The following is a 22,690-nucleotide window of genomic DNA, read 5'->3' on the forward strand; positions in this document are numbered from 1 at the left end:
AAAATCATCAAGATTTTTTGGTATATAATTTATTCCCATATATTGTAAAATGAGAATAATTGTGTCTAGCTAATTTTAGTTGAAGGTAGTTGTTACCGTAGTTTTAATTGAAGTTTAACTGAAAATGTAAAAATCATGTGTGGTCAATTTTCAGGTATTGTATATTTATTTTAATGGGTCTGTGCCTGGTATTAATACTGTTTGATAATTGTTTGTTGCATATTACATGATTTCCTGTATTAAAGATTTTTACTAGCGAAGCTTAATCTTTGTTTAAAAGAACAAAACTGCTCTTATTTTATTTATTTTAACTTAAGTAATCTTCCAATGGTGGCAGTTTTGCCATCTATAAAATGACCACCTAATGCATAGGATGGATAGGATTAAATATATTGCTACATTTAAAAGCACTTAACGCAGTTTCTGGTACATAGCAAACAATAAATGTCAGTGGTATTAGTACAGTAGTTTTTATTTCTTTATCGTGTTTAATGCTTTTTGAGAAAACAATTGTCTTAATTTCTTCAGTTCACGTAGCTTGTGGTCTATTTCCAGCCTTTGAACAGGCACTTGAATTTCACAAAAGTAGAACTATTCCTGCTAACTGGAAGACTGAATTGAAAGAAGATAGCTCTAGCAGTGAAGCAGAGGAAGAAGAGGAGGAGGAAGATGATGAAAAAGAAAAGGAGGATAATAGCAGTGAAGAAGAGGTAAGTGAAAACAGTTGATACCTTTTAAAATTATAAATAACAGTTGGGTTTCCCTTGTGGGTTAGGATTTGGCATTAAGTGATTAATCACATAAGTATTTTTAATATGAGAAATATTTCATAATCTTGTATTTGTGATACTCATAATCACATAGTTTACTTGGTTACTTTAGATGTATGATCTTGTGAAATTAAAAATATTAAGTCTGATTATCCTAATAACCTCAAAAACATGTCTTAGTCTTCCTATGCTTTTGGTTTATGAGATGATTAAGAAAGTATCCACCAGGCTGGGCACAGTGGCTCATGCCTGTAATCCCAGCACTTTGGGAGGCCGAGGCAGGCGGATCATGAGGTCAGCAGATTGAGACCATCCTGGCTAACACGGTGAAACCCCGTCTCTACTAAAAATATAAAAAATTAGCCAGGCGTGGTGATGGGCGCCTGTAGTCCCAGCTACTCAGGAGGCTGATGTAGGAGAATGGCATGAAACCGGGAGGCGGAGCTTGCAGTGAGCTGAGATTGCGCCACTGCACTACAGCCTGGGCGACAGAGCGAGACTCTGTCTCAAAGAAAAAAAAAAGTTTCCACCTAGGCCAGGCACGGTGGCTCACGACCATAATCGCAGCACTTTGGGAGGCCAAGGCAGGCGGCTCGCTTGAACTCAGGAGTTCAAGACCAGACTGGGCAACATGGTGAAACCCCATCTCAACAAAAATAAAAATAAAAATAATTAGTAGGGCATGTCAGTGCAGTCCTGTTGCACCAGCTACTGAGGAGGCTGTGTTGGGAGGACAGCCTGAGCCCTGGAGGTGGAGGTTGCAATGAGCCGTGAATTTGCCACTGCCCTACATCCTGGGTGACAGAGTGAGACCCTGTCTTATTATTATTATTTTTTTTTAAAAAGAACCTACCTAACACTTTTTTTACTTTTTTTTTTTTGAGACGGAGTCTCACTGTCGCCCAGGCTGGAGTGCAGTGGCGCGATCTCGGCTCACTGCAGGCTCTGCCCCCTGGGGTTCATGCCATTCTCCTGCCTCAGCCTCCCACGTAGCTGGGATTACAAGCGCCCACCACCTCGCCCGGCTAATTTTTTGTATTTTTAGTAGAGACGGGGTTTCACCGTGTTAGCCAGGATGGTCTCGATCTCCTGACCTTGTGATCCACCCACCTCGGGCTCCCAAAGTGCTGGGATTATAGGCATGAGCCACCGCGCCCGGCCCTACCTACCTAATACTTTAAAATGCATTTCATTACCATGTTGACAGCTGTCACCTCATGAAATGTTTACATCTCCATATTTTATTGATTTACCCAGAAAAGTATAAAATACATCTTTCATTTAATATTTAAAAGAAAAATGAAGGCCGGGTGCTGTGGCTCATGCTGGGATGAGTAATCCTAGCACTTCGTGAGGCTGAGGCAGGCAGATCATGAGGTCAGGAGTTCGAGGCCAGCTTGGCCAACATGGTGAAACCCCGTCACTTACTAAAAATACAAAATAATTAGCCAGGTGTGGTGGTGGACACCTGTAATCCCAGCTACTTGGGAGGCTGAGGCAGTAGAATCTCTTGAACCCGGGAGGCAGAGCTTGCAGTGAGCCAAGATTGCGCCATTGCTCTCCAGCCCGGGTGACAGTGTGAGACCCTGTCTCAAAAAAAAAAAAAAAAAAAAAAAACAGAAAAGTAAAGATCAATATCTCTTTGATTCAGAGAATCTTGAATCATTTTATCTAAGACAAATGGGTAGATAGTTCTAATTAGATCATAAATAAGACATCTGTTTGTATATGGATCAAAGAGCTCAAATTTTGGATTTTATTTTAACTGGAGCTTTAGGTCTGGCAGTGACAAGGTACTCTTTAATGGTTTGCTGAACAGCCTGGTAAAAGTTAATGAGTGGTGCAGATAGTGAAGGCTACTATATTTGACCAGGAAATGAAATGTATTTAATGTGTTTAGTAAATTAATTGGTCAGTATGTAATATTTTAGGTAAGTTATGAAATTCTGCCTTTTAACTGTAGTAAAGTATTAATGAAATGAGATTGTTTTGGAGGTTATATTTTAGGGTATAGTGATCTGTAATGACAGTCTGTAATGTAGAAATTTCCCTGCTTCAGTCCTCTCCCTGACTGCTTTCTATTTAAATTGCTAAAATGAGCAATCATACCCTTGCTGCTAAAAACCTCCTGAGTAGCTTTTTGTCACTGTAAAAGTTAAGCTTTCGTATAGAATCTCCTTTATAGTGCAATTCCTGCCTCAATTTTTTCTCATCATTTCCCTTTCTATGTCCCCCCCCCCTTGAACTTTATGCTGTAGCAGTGTCAAATTACATATATTGCTGCTACTCACCTTTGCATATGCTAGTACCTCTGTAGGCACCATCTTTTCCTCCCCTCCTTCCTTAGTCAGCATGGCACATTCCTGTTCAGTTTTCAGAACCCTACTTAGGTGCCATCTCTGTAAAGAGAAACCTGTGAACCATCACCTCTCTCACCTCAGGAAAGCAGCAGTTCATTTGCTAGTCTATACTACTACTGCTCCTGGCAAGGCACGGTGGGTCATGCCTGTAATCCCAGCACTTTGGGAAGCTGACGCGAGCGGATTACCTGAGGTCAGGAGTTTGAGACCAGTCTGGCCAACATGGTGAAACCCTGTCTATACTAAAAATACAAAAATTAGCTGGGTGTGGCTGGGCGTGTTGGCTCACGCCTGTAATCCCAGCACTTTGGGAGGCCGAGGTGGGCAGATCACCTGAGGTCAGGAGATCAAGACCATCCTGGCTAACATGGTGAAACCCTGTCTCTACTAAAAACACCAAAAAATTAGCCGGGCATGGTGGTGGACGGCTGTAGTCCCAGCTACTCAGGAAGCTGATGCAGGAGAATGGTGTCAACCCAGGAGGTGGAGCTTGCAGTGAGCCAAGATCATGCCACTGCACTCCAGCCTGGGTGACAGAGCCAGAGTCCGTCTAAAAAAAAAAAAAAATTGGCCAGGTGCGGTGGCTCACACTTGTAATCCCAGCACTTTGGGAGGCCGAGGTGGGCGGATCACAAGTTCAGGAGATCGAGACCACGGTGAAACCCCGTCCCTACTAAAAATACAAAAAAAAATTAGCCAGGCATGGTGGCGGGCGCCTGTAGTCCCAGCTACTCGGAGAGGCTGAGGCAGGAGAATGGTGTGAACCCGGGAGGCAGAGCTTGCAGTGAGCCGAGATTGCACCACTGCACTCCAGCCTGGGCGACAGAGCAAGACTCTGTCTCAAAAAAAAAACAAAAAAAAAAAAACAATTAGCTGGGCGTGGTGGCAGGTGCTTGTTACCCCAGCTCCCAGCTACTCGGGAGGCTGAGGCAGCAGAATTGCTTGAACCCAGGAAGCGGAGGTTGCAGTGAGCCGAGATGACACCACTGCACTCCAGCCTGGGCGACAGAACAAGACTCTGTCTCAAAAACAAAACAAAATAAAAAACTACTACTGCTCCTTATACATATTTTTGTCATTTATATTTGTCTGTTTTTTCTTCCCCATGAATTTGTAAGTTCCTTAAAGTTAGGAATGCTGTCTTACTCGTATTCATACTTAAAGTGTCTGTCATAGTGTGTAAAATATAACAAATGATAAATAGCTACCAAACCTTTTGGTGCTTAGTGTTTTCACAAGTGTTTTTGTAAAAGCAAATCTGTAGTGTAGTGTAAACATTTTCTTGAGTTAAAAGCTTACCTTAAACGTTTTTGGAATAGGAATAAGCTGGGCTGTTTATTAAAGTTAAATATTGTACTATGGGAACATTTAAGATAACATCTAGAAAATAGATGTCCTTAGATTTGTATTTGATCACCTTACCAAAACCTGAATGTATGGAGTGTGTTTAAATTGAGAAATACAGATTCATCATTAGCAAATTAATGGTTGTCATTTATTTTTCTCTGCCCAATTAGAAAACCTAATAGTTTATCAACATGGGCTTTAAAAAAAAAAATTACCTTTCTTTGTTGTACTAGCTTTTAAATTAAAAAGACAGTCTTGCTAAAGCAGTGGCATTAGGCACATGATTTTCCAAATTTAAAAATGCTGTGTTTTTATTTATTTAGATTACCAGTTGAATATGCTAACTTTTACTGTTACAAATATGTATATTTAAGCCAGAGTAACTGTAAAGCCTAGCTGTATATTTGGAATCATTTTCTCTGCAGTTACTCCTAATCATGTTCTGTAACAGTAGGCTCCATGGCTTATTTTTTCTTTTATTTGATTCAGCACCTAGCATAGTGCCTACACTTACAGGTGCTCAAGTGTTTGTTGAATAGATGAAAGTCATTGAGTTGGTGAGTTCCTCAATCTTACCTACTACCCTGCTCCTTGCAGGTTGCTTCAGGACCAGCTCCCTGCTGCCACAGCCCTTGGCCACAGCAGCAAGAAGCTAGTCCTTCCCTTGTAATTGATAAATCGGGGAACTATTTTATTACTTGAAGATTTCCCTAAGTCTGAATCTTCAGGTATTGTAGATCAAATTTGTTCCCCACTTCACTGATTACGTAAGCTTGAGGTATATACAGTGGGGCTGCATAAAATGAAGGATACTTGCAGTTACAGCTAATGGGACCCATACTTTTATAGTACCTTGAGGAGCAATAATAGAATTAGTTTTGATGTTTAACCCTGACTCAGTTTCGCACAAGTTGAGAGTAAGTATTCTTGAGCCTGTGATCCTGATTTGAAAAATAGCTCTCTGATATGGTAAAAAAAAAAAAAAAAAACACGAACAATCTTGCTAGTCCCTTTTCTCATATGGGAATTTTTACTGTGGGGATTCTAACTATTGGGATACTTTTTAAGACATATTCCTCTATAAAACATAAAATGTCTAGACTTATCTGGTTTTGAACAGCTTAGTGTTAAAAGAATAACTTTGATTAGATAAAAAGCCTTTGAAGTATTTTAATGAATACTAGTCTTTGCTGTTGGTAAGAAATCTGCTTGTTTTATTAAAATGCTTAATTGAAGAAAATAATATTCTTTTGTGATTAAAATTAGGAAGAAATAGAACCATTTCCAGAAGAAAGGGAGAACTTTCTTCAGCAATTGTACAAATTTATGGAAGATAGAGGTGAGTATTTTTTATTTATCCTTAATGTGGTAAGTTTTGGACAGATAATTAGTATCTTAAAAATAAGAATAGAATTTTGTTTACTGAACTTTATGTCATCAGTAATTATGGCTGTCTTTTTGACTCTGGTATCACCAGCACCTAGCATAGCGTCTGTCACGTAACAAGTAGAATGAGGAATTTGATAGCATTTTGACAGATATCGTGGCTATGGACACATAAATGCACTTACTACCCTGTCCTGCCAATCCCTTTACCTATCTATGGGTCCCTAAAGAACAGTAGCAAAATGGGAATTAAGCCAGAAATAGAGAAAGAAGTGTGACAAAGTCTCAAAGTGAGCCTTGGCTCAGCTTATTTAATCTGCCAGAAGCTGCTAAGGCCATGGAAGGATTGAAGGAAGAAGACTAATCCTTCTGTAACCTCAACACTGTTATTCTGTAGCTTATCTTCTTGGTCAGAGTCTACTTCTTTCCTGGGAAGATGCTTGTAAACGAGTAAGGAGAGGCTTTCTAGCTGAAAGGGAAGGGCAAAATGAATGATTAGTGTTTGGAAACACCACAATACACTGGGAATTGAACGTTTTCTAAATCCCTGATTGTAATGCTGATGAGTAGAAACTGACTCTGTTTGTCATGTTTTGTTTTCATAAATGATAATGCCTAACACAATATATTTTCTTTTTCAATATAAAATGTCTTTGATTCTTGTATTATTTCTTTACATGAATGGAGGGTTGGCCTAAGAAGTATGCTGTTTCATAGGCTCTTGTATAAGATAAATGAAAAAGCAAAGAAAATGAATAAAATCTAATACTAGAGAAGAGCGAAAAAATATGATTAAGCTAGTCATATATTTTGTAGAAATGGCTATATGAGGCATTGTACCCCTACCCTGTTATCTCCTCTACCACTTTCTCATGGTTTGATTTAGCATCCTTGCCTTGCATTTTCTTGTGTTAGAATGAAAAAAACAAACAAACATGTAGCTTTACTATAGAATCATTATTTAGAGTAGTAGTAAATTGGTAAAATACAAAGAAAATGCCATAAAAGTAACTCTCATTGGGAAGCAGTTGTCTAATATTTATTTACTTGCTCAGCAGAGGGAAGAAAGTAGAATGAAAATAAAAGGTTTCAAAAATCTGGTTATGTGAAAAAATTTTAAAGTGGCCATGGGCTTGTTTATGTGTAGATACCATGTCTTTGATTAACAAGAGAATTTCTCATATATATATATACACGTATATATATATATATATATATGTATATATAAAATACTATAAATACTCTGGTATTATTTGAATCTTTTGAAATTTTAAATTAAAAATGTAGTGTGGATCTAATATAGTTTGTGTTTTCTGTAACAGGTACACCTATTAACAAACGACCTGTACTTGGATATCGAAATTTGAATCTCTTTAAGTTATTCAGACTCGTACACAAACTTGGAGGATTTGATAATGTGAGTATTGTAGTCAAACTGAAACATCTTTTTCATGTAACGTGTTTTCTCAGGTATTTGCCATCTCTGAAATTGTTTTTCTAAACAACAAAACAAAGTTTTTCAGTAAAAACCTAAGAAGAAGATAAAGTGGAAAGTACAGCTAGCCTCCTCAGACAAAATTTAAATTTTAAAGATTTTTTTAGGCCAGGCATGGTGGCTCATGCCTGCAACCCCAACACTTTGGGAGGCTGAGACGGGTAGATCACTTTAGGCCAGGAGTTCGAGAACAGCCTGGCCAACATAGCAAAACCCCATCTCTACAAAGAATACAAAAATCAGCCAGATGTGGTGACGCACACTTGTAATCCCAGCTACGTGGCAGGGTGAGGCATGAGAATCACTTGAATCCAGGAGGCAGAGATTACAGTGAGCCAAGATTGCACTGCTGCACTGCACTTCAGCCTGGGTGACAGAATGAGACTCTGTCTCAAAAAAAAAAAAAAAAAAAAAAAAAAAAAAAAAAAAAAAGAGATTTTTCATATCAGCTTTCTGATTACTGTTAAATTGGTCAAACTTTCGTAAACCTCCTCTTTTTATCTGAGTCACAGCAGCGCCATATTGGTGGAAATCCTTCCTGTGTCTCTTTTTTCATTAGACAGTATGCTCCTTAAGAGCAGGGATCTTAATCCCTTTAAGAACGTAAAGGGATTAAGGCAGGAAATGTTTGTTGAACTGATCTGAAGAAATTATTTTAAGGTTGGTGTGATGTACAATACTTATCCAATTGAGAATATTCTATGGAATAAAATACTTCACAAATTTCTTTAGAACTGCTTTCATTTATTAGCCTGTATATTTTATGCGAAATAATAAATCCTTTAAAAATGTTTGTCTCTATTTCTTTGTTAAAAATTTTGATTTAAGAGCCCGAATATTTTTCCATTTTCCATAACTGGGTTTATTTAAAAGTCAAATGGGGCCAGTTATGGTGACTCATGCCTGTAATCTCAGCACTTTGGGAGGCTAAGGCCAGAGGATTGCTGGAGCCCAGGAGTTTGAGACCCGCCTGGGCAACATGGTGAGACTCCATCTCTACAAAAAAAATTAGCCAGGTGTGGTGGTGTGCGTCTATAGTCCCAGCTACTTGGGTTGCTGAGGCAGGAAGATCCCTTGAGCCCAGAAGTTCAGGGCTGCAGTGAGCTGTGTTTGTGCCACTGTTGCTGCACTTTAGCCTAGGCAGTAGAATAAGATCCTGTCTCCAAAAAAAAAAAAAAAGTCAAATGACCTAATATTTCAACATTTATAATTTTCTGATATTTGTTAGAGTACTAAAACCTTTATTTTTAAACCAAATTTATAATTTATCAAGTTTTTAAAAAATTCTTTCGAGACTAGGACCAATAAATATAAAAATATACTCATATATACTGTGTCTATCAAAATGTTATTACATTAACACCTTTTAATTTGAGAGTTTTTGTTTCACTTTGTCCATTAGATTGAAAGTGGAGCTGTTTGGAAACAAGTCTACCAAGATCTTGGAATCCCTGTCTTAAATTCAGCTGCAGGATACAATGTTAAATGTGCTTATAAAAAGTAAGTTAGTATAATTGATATGATTATCTTCAGTATTTTTACCTAGAAAGCAGAATGAAATTTACCTTATAACTGAGGCTAATTATTTCTTTAAAGAAATCAGGGCCGGGCGCAGTGGCTCACGCCTGTAATCCCAGCACTTTGGGAGGCCGAGGCGGGTGGATCACGAGGTCAGGAGATCAAGACCATCCTGGCTAACACGGTGAAACCTTGTCTCTACTAACAATACAAAAAATTAGCTGGGCGTGGTGGCACGTGCCTGTAGTCCCAGCTACTCGGGAGGCTGAGGCAGGAGAGTGGCGTGGACCCAGGAGGTGGAGGTTGCAGTGAGCTGAGACTATGCCACTGCACTCCAGCCTGGGTGACAGAGCGAGACTCTGTCTCAAAAAAAAAAAAAAAAAAAAAAAAATCAGAACATTTTACTAGAGTAGTCATTCTATGATAGCATTTTCTAAAGTGTATTCTATGAATAGTATATCTATGAGAAATTCTGTGAAGAAAGTTTTTGTGGCTAAGTACATTTGTCAAGTACTTCATAGAGGTTAAAAAGCTAATATTCTAAAGTCAAGTAAATCCACATTTGAATCCTAGTTCTGCCAATTATTAGCTGTTTATGCCCTAGGGCCAGTTATTTATTCTCCTAAGCCTCAGTTTCTTCATTTGTAAAATGGAATGCTTGGCCAGGCACGGCGGCTCATGCCTGTGATTCCAGCACTTTGGGAGGCTGAGGCGGGCAGATCACTTGAGGTCAGGAGTTCAAGACCAGCCTGGCCAGCATGGTGAAACCTTGTCTCCGCTAAAAATACAAAAATTACCTGAGCATAGTGGCTCATGCCTGTAGTCTCAGCTACTCAGGAGGCTGAGGCAGGAGAATTGCTTGAACCCAGGAGGCGGAGGTTACAGTGAGCTGAGATTGCGTCACTGCACTTCAGCCTGGGCAACAGAGTAAGACTCTGTCTCAAAAAAAAAAAAAAAATAGATGCTGCTGCATGCCCCAGGATTACTGTAATGACTAAATGAGATTTACTAAGGAGTCCAGCCTCACACATAAGAAATGTGCAGAAAATAGATGCTATTACTAATAGTTTTAATAGCTGTTATTGTTACGACTCTGAGCACAGTTTTTTAAATGAATTTTTTGACAAAACTTTTTTTTGCATTGAAAAGATTAGAAAGAACTAGAATAAATTAGAATGTTAATATGGCTCAATATCTGAGAGTTTAGACAAAAGAAATGAATACACATTAAAAATAACTCTATAGTTATATTTTGAAATGTTTTCACCAAATGCAATTTCTCTTCATGTTTCCAGATACTTATATGGTTTTGAGGAGTACTGTAGATCAGCCAACATTGAATTTCAGATGGCATTGCCAGAGAAAGTTGTTAACAAGCAATGTAAGGAGTGTGAAAATGTAAAAGAAGTAAAAGTTAAGGAGGAAAATGAAACAGAGATCAAAGAAATAAAGATGGAGGAGGAGAGGAATATAATACCAAAAGAAGAAAAGCCTATTGAGGATGAAATTGAAAGAAAAGAAAATATTAAGCCCTCTCTGGTAAATCAGATATTGTTAATTGTCCTTTGCTTTCTTTGGTATATTTTCCGTATCCTCTATAAAGTTCCAAAATCAATATATTGTATAACATTATTCTTATTATTTATTTTCTTCATTAAGTGCTACTTTTGTATAATTTTTATCATAATAACTTCAAAATAGCTGTTAGCTATTTTTTTCTAGAGCTTTAAAGTAGCAGGAGTTTCTTAAAAGTAATTTATAACTTTTAATATTAGAATTGGTTGATACCTCCTGTTGCTAAGAGATAAACCATGGATATAGGTTGAAAATTTTTACTTGTGTTGGTTTCTTTCCTCTGATCTTTTTCTAGGGAAGTAAAAAGAATTTATTAGAATCTGTACCTACACATTCTGATCAGGAAAAAGAAGTTAACATTAAAAAACCAGAAGAAAATGAAAATCTGGATGACAAAGATGATGACACAACTAGGGTAGATGAATCCCTCAACATAAAGGTAGAAGCTGAGGAAGAAAAAGCAAAATCTGGGTAAGAAAATTGTTTTTGGTTACGATGCATTTCAGCTTGATGGATTCTTATCATTTGCACTTTGTATATGTATATGTATGTATCTAAATTAATTGACAAAATATTAAATAATAGAGCGGCATTTTTAAATTAAATAGCATTCACTTCTTTCAGAGACCCTACTGATAGAAATTTGTAGAGAAAGATCATACTTTGATCCACCCTTCTTGCTCTCATCATGGAAATTGATAAAATTTTTAGCTAGAGCAAAGTACTTTTTAGGTCTGCTGAATTACTTGATAATAGAAACTTGGGGCTATGTCCGTGTTTTATAGATTGTATGTTGGCTATAGATTCTGAGAGTTGTATTTATTTCTTAAGCAAAAGCAAGAGTAGAAAAAAAAAGTTTTAAAAGGCCAAAAATTGTATGTTCTATTTTATGTGATAGTAGCATTTGTTTGTTTTAGTCACTTGGAATGATGAATTACTTGACAATGTAATTTATGCACTGCTAGTGGACCCCTGGATTTTATAGATAATCTTTGGCATTGAATCTTTTTTCTGAGGCTTAAGAAACATAAACATCTCTGTTAGTGTCTCATTTAAATAAGTACAATGAATTTTTTAAAAAAATCATTTAGCAGGCCAGGTGCGGTGGTTCACGCCTGTAATCCCAGCACTTTGGGAGGCCAAGGCGGGCAGATCACTTCATGTCAGGATTTCAAGACCAGCCTGGCCAACATAGTGAAACCCTGTCTCTTCTAAAAATACAAAGAAGTCAGGCGTGGTGGCATGTGCCCGTAATCCCAGCTATTCAGGAGGGTGAGGCAGGAGAATCTCTTGAACCCGGGAGGCAGAGGTTGCAGTGAGCTGAGATCGTACCACTGTACTCCAGCCTGGGGGACGGAGCGAGACTGTGTCTCAAAAAAAAAAAAAAAAATCTTTTAGCGTACTGACGTTTGGCCACAGTATGCAGACGAACAGGGAAGGGGAAAATAAAAAATGGGGCTTATATGAATATAGTAAAAAGTGTTTATTATACTTTGTTGTATTTTTGTTTATAAAAATACATATTTGAAGTATGCCTTATTGCTGTTGGAGACTATTTCAAGTATTAAGAAATAGTAAAGATTTCAGCTTTTTGCCTAAAATCTTTTGATTGATCAGAGTTCTGAAATTTTGGTGGCACCATACAGACGAACATGGAAGAAAAAAATCCTGGGTTTAGAAGAATGTAGTAAAAGTGGTTGTTGATTATACTTTGTTATATTTCCATGTGTAGAAGTGTATGTTTAAAGTACTGCTAAAGGAGATCATTTTGATAAGAATCTTAATAAAAATGCAGCTTTTTACCAAAAAATCTGATTTTTAAATCTGCAGATGTTTCTGGAACATCTGCTGTTTGCAAGGCACTGTGATAAATCTGTATTTTTTTCTTTGCTAATTTTTTAAGTTGGTGCTTTGCTTATTTTATAGAATAAACTGTATTTTGTAGGTTTTTAATAACCCCTTTAACTCTATAATTATATGGATTTTTATGTACTACAGATATTTATTAGTATATGTGTACCTCAAACTAAAATTTTCCTGATGTGACTGCCCTAGTTTGGTAGATATTTTTTAGAAGCATTGCAGTTGGGACTGTTTATATAGTACTCCCTGCTTTTCCACAGTTTCAGTTACCTGTGGTCAACTGTGGTCTGAAAACAGGTGAGTACAGTGCAATAAAATATTTTGAGAGAGTGAGACAAGACCATATTCACATAACTGTTATTACAGCATAGTATAATTGCTTTATGTTATTAGTCATTGCTTATCTCATGCTGTGCCTTATTAATAAATTAAACTTTATCAGACATATGTATGTATAGGAAAAAACACAGTATATATAAGGTTTGGTACTACCCACGGCTTCAGGCATCCACTGGGGATCTTGGAATGTATCCCTTGCAGATAAGAGGGGCTTACTGTAATTGATTTTTGAGTTTTATTAGATAATTGCAGTGGAAACTTTTACAGTGATAATTAATATATAGGGATTTTTCTGGCATATAAACTTTCTCTAAGTAATAGGCTACTACCAAGAATGTTCAGTGTCCTTCTTCCATTGTCCAGATGTGGGAGATTGAAGAAGTTGATATATGTAAAATGTCTAGTTCAGTGCCTTGACCATAGCAGGTACTTAATACACTATCTTTTTAAAAAATTTTGTTTCATTGTAAAGAGTGTAACATCAAGTAGGGAAGATTTGATATTTCTTTGTGAATTCAGATGAAAATCCTTGCTGATACATTTCGTTTCCCAAGATATTCTTCTCTAAAATGTGACTAGCTTAAATGCATATGTGTATGTATGTATGTATGTATGTGAGTGTATGTATGTATATGAGTGCATGTATGTAGTGTATGCATCAACTTAATTTTTTTAACCTGTATGTCGGTTGCATTTTATACTTTCAGAGGCTCTCTTTCTTGGCATTCTGTGTTCCATCTGGTTTAGCACATTAGTCTTGAATTTGCCACTGAAGTCTTAGAGAGTAGAATAGTTTTCTTTGGTTGATTGCCAGTAATTATGTTGTTTTTTTCTTTATACTTCAGTGTATTATTGAAGTGAATTTCATTTGGTTTGTGTCTGAGGGTGATATTAAATGTATATTTTTAATTTTTGATTGCTTGATTTAATTAATAAAAGAGTGTTGGGTTTTTGTTGTAGATTGAATGAAAATTTGGCTGGGCTACTACCTAAAGTATGATTGTGCTTGCTGTTGGCATTTAGAATTGTTTGTATTCATCAACTCAGTGTATTCTATGATGTAAGATACAGCTTGGAGTTTGTCGTCATTTCAAAAAATTAGAATTTTGATTCTATATCTCATTTTTATATGATGATTCTGAGGTGCATGATAAATCTCTTTTATTGTGGCCACATCTTTTCCCCAGTATGCAAAGATAGTCTTATGACTTAGGCAAGTATTCTTTCAAAAAAATTGTTTTAATTTACTATATAAAATAAAATTCCTCATAATAATTTATCATTGATAATGCCATTTCTGTTATTTAGATATTTTAGCCTTAATAAAATTACTTTTTCATAATAGAAATATTAAGGTATTTTCCAATAACATTGTTAATATTTTAATCTCAGGCTGGGTGCGGTGGCTCATGCCTGTAATCCCTGCACTTTGGGAGGCCCAGGCAGGCGGATCACCTGAGGTCAGGAGTTCGAGACCAGCCTGGCCAACATGGCGAAACCCCATCTCTACTAAAAATACAGAAAATCAGCTGAGTGTGGTGGCGTGTAGTCCCAGCTACTTGGGAAGCTGAAGCAGGAGAATTGGTTGAACCTGGGAGGCGGAGGTTGGCAGTGAGCTGAGATCATGCCACTGTACTCCAGCCTGGGCAACAGAGCGAGACTCTGTCTCAAAAAAAAAAAAAACAAAACACAGTGTGTGTGTGTGTGTGTGTGTATATATATACACACACACACACACACGTATATATGTACATATATACGTATATATACATATATGTACATATATATGTATATATACGTATATATGTATATCTCAGATTATAGCTGTTTTCATGAAGGTTTTAGTTTTTAAAATACTTATATATTTGACTATAACTGAGTCTTTAAAATAGGAATAAATCTTGAGAATTTTTGAGGAATTTGTGTTATAGTTCAGACAAAATTGTTACATTTGATACTTTCGTGAACATGGACTTACTTCCACAGGTCCATTAAACATCCCCCCAACACTCCTGCCCCACTATACAGAAGGAAAAGGAGAATAAAAAAGCATTATAGTGCTGCTTATATCACTATTTATATATTATTTTTGTTGCCTATATAATTACATAATTAGGAATGATAAAGTATATTATCCCTAAAAGGTTGCATATAGGAATATAAAACTGAAATTTTCAGTGGAGGAAGTTTTTTTTTTAATATATTCATCAGGTGGGTGCAGTGGCTCACGCCTGTAATCCCAGCACTTTGGAAGGCCAAGGTGTGAAGATTGCTTGAGCCCAGGAGTTCAAGACCAGCCTAAACAACACAGTGAGACCCCTGTCTCTACAAAAATAAAAAATAAAAAATTATCTGGGTGTGGTGGTATGTGCCTGTAGTCCCAGCTACTTGGGATGCTGAGGTGGGAGGATCATTTGAGCACAGGAAGTCAAGACCACAGTGAGCCGTGATCAGGCCAGTGCACTCCAACCTGGATGACACAGTGAGACCATGTCTCCAAGGGGGGGAGGGGTGGAATATATATATATATATATATAATCATTAATATATAATATAGCATATATTTTAATATATGTATTTTATTAATTTTTAAAGCTTAAATATTAAACTATCTGGTTGTTCTGCCTTGTGATGTTTAGTCATTTGTCAGCCCTAAAGTGATGGAGTCTTTAAGTACAGACATACAGGACAGCAAATAAAACCAGACTAAATGTAGCCTTGGATTTCATGTTGAAATTTTTAAAAAAATAAATCTAGTGTTTGGAAAGATTTATAATTGAGGATTTTCTCTAACTTGTTGAGTACAGATTGGTGGTCAATATAAAAAGGATATGAATGCTCAGTTTTAGAAAGTACATGGTACTAAGAAGATAAAAATGGATGTAAGGCCAGGTGTGGTGGCTCATGGCTGTAATCCCAGCACTTTGGGAAGCCAAGGTGGGCGGATCACCTCAGGTCAGGAGTTTGAGACCAGCCTGACCAACATGGTGAAACCCTGTCATTACTAAAAATACAAAAAAATTAGCTGGGTGTGGTAGTGGTTGCCTGTAATCCCAGCTACTTGGGAGGCTGAGGCAGGAGAATCGCTTGAACCTGGGAGGCGGAGGTTGCAGTGAGCCGAGATTGCACCACTGCACTCCAGCCTGGGTGACAGGAGTGAGACTCTATCAAAAAAAAAAAAAAGATGTAATACTCTTTATAGAATAGTTTGACTTTTAGTTTCATATACTTGTAATTGGCCTCTCATCTGTCTATTTCTTTGGAACATCAAAGTTGAGAAGATTTGTAGAAGATGTTAATAAATCTGTGGTAATGAGAGTAGAAATTGTATTGAAGTTTAAAAGAAAGAACAAACCTGATAAGATATTGGTAGTACATTATTAGAATATTTCTGTTTAAATTAAAATAGTATTTCAGTTATTATAACATTTGAAAATTCGGTTGGAGAATGTTTTAAAGTTATTAAGACTGCCATCTGCTAGTAAAAATTATTGTTTCAAACTTCCTGAGGCCTCCAGCTTGGGTGGACAGAGCAAGACTCTGTCTCTAAAAAAATAAAACAAACATCTTGAGGCTGGAAATATTTGAATGAAAAATAATTTTTAGTTGTAAAATGGCAATGAAGTATAATGAATTTTTTTGTCAATTGAGATGTAAAACACTTTTATTAATAAAACATAAAAAAAATTGTTAGAGTTGACCATACTTGCTTCTTGCTGTTCGGCACAAATTCTGTTCTTCTGACTTTTGGAAATTTTCTTTTACTGCACTTACTTTTGAATCTTCATTTTCTCTAAATGTGTCTTTCTGTAACCTTGGTTGTCTTACAGTTTTAGTTTTTAATAGTAAAATGAAACTCTGAGAATTTCATACACGTGGAACCTGCTTTTCCTGGAACAATCACAGCCACAACTTTTATCAATATATGTGGTTTGGAACTGAAAAACTTATGAAGTGTCTTTTATTAACTCTGCAATTTTTTAAACCTTTCAAGAGATGAAACGAATAAAGAAGAAGATGAAGATGATGAAGAAGCAGAAGAGGAGGAGGAGGAGGAGGAAGAAGAAGAAGAGGATGAAGATGATGATGACAACAATGAGGAAGAGGAGTTTGAATGCTATCCACCAGGCATGAAAGTCCAAGTGCGGTATGGACGAGGGAAAAATCAAAAAATGTATGAAGCTAGTATTAAAGATTCTGATGTCGAAGGTGGAGAGGTCCTTTACTTGGTGCATTACTGCGGATGGAATGTGAGGTAACTTGAGTTTTAGCTAGTGATTATTACCTAAAAACAATTATAAAATACTTTTCTATTTAAAAACTTAAGTAATGGATTACAGATTTATTAGTATTCTAATTGAGGTCATAGTACCTTATAAAAAATACATAGTTTTTAGCATGTAAATACCTCACTTAGTGACTTACAATTAATGTTTTCACTACTTGGAAGATATCCCTAATGTCTAGAAAACTGAGGTCTACACACTGGATTTTTATATACTACATGTAGATCAGTAGACAAAACATTGTTGAAATGATCAGAACTTCTGGACATCTACAAACCAATTATCAGACTGCTTGCTGTCTTGCATTTTAAACTACATTGCCACAGTAACCTCTTTTTTGTATTCTTAAGTCATTTCTTTCCTTCTGTAGTCAGAGATTTAAAATCCTAGGAAACATTAGCTATTTTAAGAAAGCCTTATCTCCTTATTAACAGCTATTGCATTACAACCTTATTCAGAAGTCTCAGAAATTTATTAGTATCTTTGAAAAAATATGGTTGAACATGTAAGCAGGCCTGCTTCACTAAAATAGAATATACTTTTTGATTGCTCCTAACCTAGGGAACTGAAAGGCAGGAGTGAAATTTGGTTTTAAGTCATGTTCAATGACTTAAGCATTTTTCTTAGATAAATTTTCTTTGGCTTTCCAAAGAAATTTTGTATTTTGATTTTATCCAAAATTGGCAAGCCAGTTTTGGGATCTATTCGTTCAGTTATCTTTTAAGAATAATTCATTTTAGAATATTTGATATTATATTTGAAACGTAGCCTATAAGACAGTTAGATACCTGGAAAGATTAACCATAGAAGTTTTAAGTTGTGGTTTCATGGTGCACCTAGTGTCTTCAAGGAGGAATACAGTTCTCATGCTTTATACTTAAACTATATTCTGTGGTTTGGGAAGTTAATAGGAAGGCATCATCTCAAATTCTGTGTTTGAGTGTTGCAAATGAAATTTTGATTCTCTTTAATCACTTCCCACAATGCCCTTTCTCTAAAGAAAATAACTTCTGAGAGTTTTGAGGCTGTCCTTACTAACTTTTCATTCTACTTTCACATACATACAAATGTACTCATAGAAAATATATAGTATTCTTACATGCATGTGTTTTAAATAAATTATACTATACAAAATTCTGTTTCTTAAATTTTTTGTTGTCCTGTTGTATAATAGGAAGCTCATGATCTAATCTGATTACCTTTCTTATTTTGAGAAAAGTACCAGTCCGATCCATTCTGATGCTTGGAAGAAAATAGCAAATAGCAATTTAAGTCATGAGGAAGTGTTCAGAAGTTTTGTTTTGGGCTCATTCTTTATTATGTCTAATCAGGATACAGTTTGATATTTTAAGAATACCTATCGTCAGAGCTTAGATGTGATAGTTATCTACAAACATAAGTTTTTCCAGATACCACTTTAACACACTGCACAATTTATCCTTTCACCTATTGGTTCTTTTTTTGTTTGTTTTTTGTTTTTGTTTTTGTCTTTTTTTTGGAGACAAGCTCTACTGCCCAGGCTGGAGCATAGTGGCACGATCTCTACTCACTGCAACTTCCACCTCCCGGGCTCAAGCGATTCTTGTGCCGCAGCCTCCTGAGTAGCTAGGATTATAGGTGCCCGCCATTGTGCCTGGCTAATTTTCATATTTTTAGTAGAGGTGGGGTTTTGCCATGTTTGTCTTGAACTCCTGACCTCAGGTGATCCGCCTCGGCCTCCCAAAGTGCTGGGATTGCAGGTGTCAGCTGTTGGTTCTTATGCTGCCTTTCTGGTACGTGATTTTCCTCACCTGAAGGCCTGGCTATTAATGAATATATTCCAAAGAAGGTACTTGAGATCTCAGATATAGCTACCAATAGAATATTTTGTCCAATTTTTGACTTCTAGTCATTTTGATCTTACTAAATTATCTTACTGAATGTAAATGTAGAGGGAGTTCTACTTCTGCCTAGGATATAAATGTAAATGTAGAATATGTTAATTTAAAATTAGGAAGAAAAAAGCTGGGCGTGGTGTTGCATGCCTGTAGTCCCAGCTACTGAGGTGGGAGGATCGCATGAACCCAGGAATTTGAGGCTGCAGTGAACTATGATCATGCTACTGTACTCCAGCCTGAGTGCCAGAATGAGACCTCATCTCTTAAATTAAGAAGTACTTGGATTAGCAAAAACGAATAATTACTGCATAATGCCCACGAGATAGAGTCACAACACCTTTTACCTCTCTTTTTAGTTTTTCTAATTATTTTGCTAGTTTACATGTAGAGGCAGTTTTTCCTCTTGGCCTTTATGAAGTATTTGAAATTCTATGAAAAATGGATAGAATTTAGGTATTCTCTAACTTTCACTATATGTAATCAGGGCTCATTTCCTTCCTTCCTTTCCTCCTTCCCTCCTTCCTTCCTTCCACGGAGTTTCACTCTTAATGCCCAGCCTGGAGTGCAATGGCTGGATCTTGGCTCACCACAGCCTCCGCCTCCCGGGTTCAAGCGATTCTCCTGCCTCAGTCTCCTGAGTAGCTGAGATTACAGGCATGCACCATCACGCCCAGCTAATTTTTGTATTTTTAGTAGAGATGGGGTTTCTCCATGTTGGTTAGGCTGGTTTCAAACTCCCGACCTCAGGTAATCCACCTGCCTCGGCCTCCCAAAGTGCTGGGACTACAGGCCTGAGCCACCGTGCCCGGCCAAGGCTTATTTTCTATTAATTGGCTGTTTAAACAAAAAAGGCTTGGTACATATAAGAACTGAGTCATTCATGAAACTGTTTTAAAATTAAGATATAGCTTTGTTTTGTTAAGAAAAGATTGACTAAAAGAAAGAGAATTCCAGGAGTATTTTGATTTTAGATGGTAGAAAGAATCTCTAGTAATTTAGTTTTTAAATAGCGGGAAGGGAAAGTAAGGAAAGAATTTAAATTGAGGCATTCAAGTTTTTAATAATATAGGAAGGAAAATGGGACTTAGTTCAAGAAGACATGCTTGTGTTACTGTGAAGGTTGCCATCTATTTCTGAGAACTCAAATGCTTATATGCTATGAACTTTCAAAAGAAGAAAACTTAACATCTTGATGAAGACCTGTAGGATGGATCTCTATACACTCCAACATCATGGAGAAAACAAATGTACTTCAGTAGATTAAGCAGTTAATCTTCTTAGAGTTAACTTAACAGTATTTTATTTCTCTCTACAATAATCAGTCTGTCTTATTGATAAATAAGCAATAATTTTTATTTTTGCTGCTCCTCCAGTTCTGAAGCTAATTTAATAAGGACTGCAACAAATCCTCATCAGCTCTATGACAATTTTTCTTTTATTTTTAGGGTCTTCAGCTTGATCTCTAAATTTATACTTAACAGATGTGAAATTAGAAATGAAGATTTATGCGTGGAGGTTCATGAAAATAGTTTTATCTTCAGTGGCAGTCATTCATGACAAGCAGTTTGGGAGATTTGTGTGGACCTATTTCCATGGTTTTTTAAATCTGAAACATGTATTTCAGATAAAAAAAAAAGAGAGAGAGACAGACAGGACCTCGTGCTGTCACCCAGGCTGGAGTGCATGACTTCTTGGGCTCGAGTGATCCTCCCACCTCAGCCTCTGGAATAGGTGGGACTATAGGTGTGCATCACCACACCTGGCTAATTTTTTATCTTTTGTAGAAATGGGATCTCATTATGTTGCCCAAGCTGGTTTCAAACTCCTGGGCTCATTCAGTCCTCCTGCCTTGGCTTCCAAAAGTGCTGGGATTATAGACATGAACCAATGCTCCTGGCCATGAAACATGTTTTTCTGGTAAATAGATTTTCTCAAATAATGTAAGAGTATCTGTCTTTTTGTTTAAAAACACTGTTTTTAGGCCAGGCGCAGTAGCTCATGCCTGTAATCCCAGCACTTTGGGAGGCCGAGGCGGGCAGGTCACCTGAGGTCAGGAGTTCGAAACCAGCCTGTCCAACATGGCGAAACCTCATCTCTACTAAAAATACAAAAATTAGCTGGACGTGGTGGCAGGTGCCTGTAATCCAATCTACGTGGGAGGCTGAGGCATGAGAATCACTTGATCCAGGGGCACAGAGGTTGCAGTGAACCAAGATCACGCCATTGCACTCCAGTCTGGGTGACAGAGCAAGACTCCGTCTCAAAAAAAAATAAAATCCTTTTACTTGTTAATTTTTACATTTTTCTTTTTTTCTAACTAAAATGCTGTTTGTTTGTTTGTTTGTTTGTTTGTTTCTGAGATGGAGTTTTGCTCTTGTTGTCTAGGCTGGAGTGCAGCGGCGTGATATCATCTCACTGCCACCTCCGCCTCCTAGGTTCAAGAGATTCCCCTGTCTCAGCCTCCCAAGTAGCTGGGATTATAGGCATATGCCACCATGCCCAGCAAATTTTTGTATTTTTAGTAGAGATAGGGTTTCACCATGTTGTCCAGACTGGTCTCGAATGCCTGACCTCAGGTGATCTGCCCACCTCTGCCTCCCTAAGTGGTGGGATTATAGGCGTGAGCCACTGCACCCGACCTGTATAAATCTTTAATATAATTTTCATGTATGTCCCTATTTCACAGCTGAAAATGTTGATTTTTGTTATACAAAGGTTAACATTTGGGCAAGTTTGTTTTCTACTATTGTGATGAGAAAAAAAAAGTCATATTTTAACATGTTCACACCACATTTACTGGAAAGGGCTTGAACTCTTTAACCACAAATAGTATAATACTTTTACAGAATTTTTCTGATGTAGTGACAGTATCTAAACCTATTGTCTAGCACTATATTACTTACTATGTCACCAAGCGCTGGGAATGTTTGGAGTATGCTCATAAATTATTTTTTAAAACTCTTCTAAAAATAACAATTTAGAAAAATGAGAAAAATACATAAAAGTAGAAAGATAAAATTATTGCTGGCCGGGCACGGTGGCTCACGCCTGTAATCCCAGCACTTTGGGAGGCCGAGGTGGGCGGATCACCTGAGGTCGGGAGTTCGACACCAGCCTGACCAACATGGAGAAGCCCTGTCTCTACTAAAAAAATACAAAATTAGCCAGGCATGGAGGCACATGCCTATAATCCCAGCTACTAGGGAGGGCGAGGCAGGAGAATCGCTCAAACCTGGGAGACGGAGGTTGCGGTGAGCCGAGATCGTGCCATTGCGCTCCAGCCTGGGCAACAAGAGCAAAACTCCATCTAAAAAATAAATAAATAAAAAATAAATAAAATTACTAACATTATAGTGTGTTCTCTTTTAGTCTTTTAAAATGTCTCCATACATTTAAAAAAATTTAGTTCTGCTTAAGTAGTTTTTAATAGTAGGCTCTCTGTTATATTTAACTTCTCTTAGTGATGTTAATATTTTATAGAGAATCTTAGCGTAATTATCTAATTGATCCTTTTCACTCTCAAGTTTCTAAGTCGTGTCGTAAATATGGGATTGATTTTTGAAAGTAAGGATACACAATGAAATTAACATGCCGTAAACTGGTTGAGTGTGTTGGATTTCTTTGTTTAGTAAAAACTGAGTGAAACTATCTAGACTAATTGGCATGGAATTTAAAATACATCAATATTTTGTAATAGTATATCAATACTGATTGAATATTCTCGCTCATTTCCAACTTGGCTTTCTGTAATCAAAGAGTTGCAAATTTAGTTAGAGAATAATTTTTTGTATGTTGAAGATCACCAGCTGCATTAATGAGAACCCAAAAGTAAAAGAGACACTGTAAAACTTCAGTTGTCTCTTAAATAAGCCAC

General features: G+C 36.9%; 1 protein-coding gene across 4 annotated transcripts in view; it reads left to right on the forward strand.

The window, feature by feature from the left end:
• The window catches only part of ARID4B (AT-rich interaction domain 4B), a 165,267-nt gene that overhangs the window by 101,815 nt on the left and 40,762 nt on the right, over window positions 1-22,690 (forward strand). For 3 of the 4 annotated variants that reach the window (XM_003267277.4, XM_030812652.1, XM_030812651.1), the window contains exons 11-17: window positions 556-710; window positions 5,744-5,816; window positions 7,186-7,280; window positions 8,761-8,858; window positions 10,172-10,415; window positions 10,747-10,922; window positions 16,648-16,908. In XM_003267277.4, the coding sequence (XP_003267325.1) occupies window positions 556-710; window positions 5,744-5,816; window positions 7,186-7,280; window positions 8,761-8,858; window positions 10,172-10,415; window positions 10,747-10,922; window positions 16,648-16,908 (1,102 nt within the window). The remainder of the gene's footprint in view (window positions 1-555; window positions 711-5,743; window positions 5,817-7,185; window positions 7,281-8,760; window positions 8,859-10,171; window positions 10,416-10,746; window positions 10,923-16,647; window positions 16,909-22,690) is intronic. The other variant, XM_003267278.3, reaches the window with a different exon arrangement.

This window comes from Nomascus leucogenys, chromosome 5 (genome assembly GCF_006542625.1).
Source record: "Nomascus leucogenys isolate Asia chromosome 5, Asia_NLE_v1, whole genome shotgun sequence".
NCBI classification, from domain to species: Eukaryota; Metazoa; Chordata; class Mammalia; order Primates; family Hylobatidae; genus Nomascus; species Nomascus leucogenys.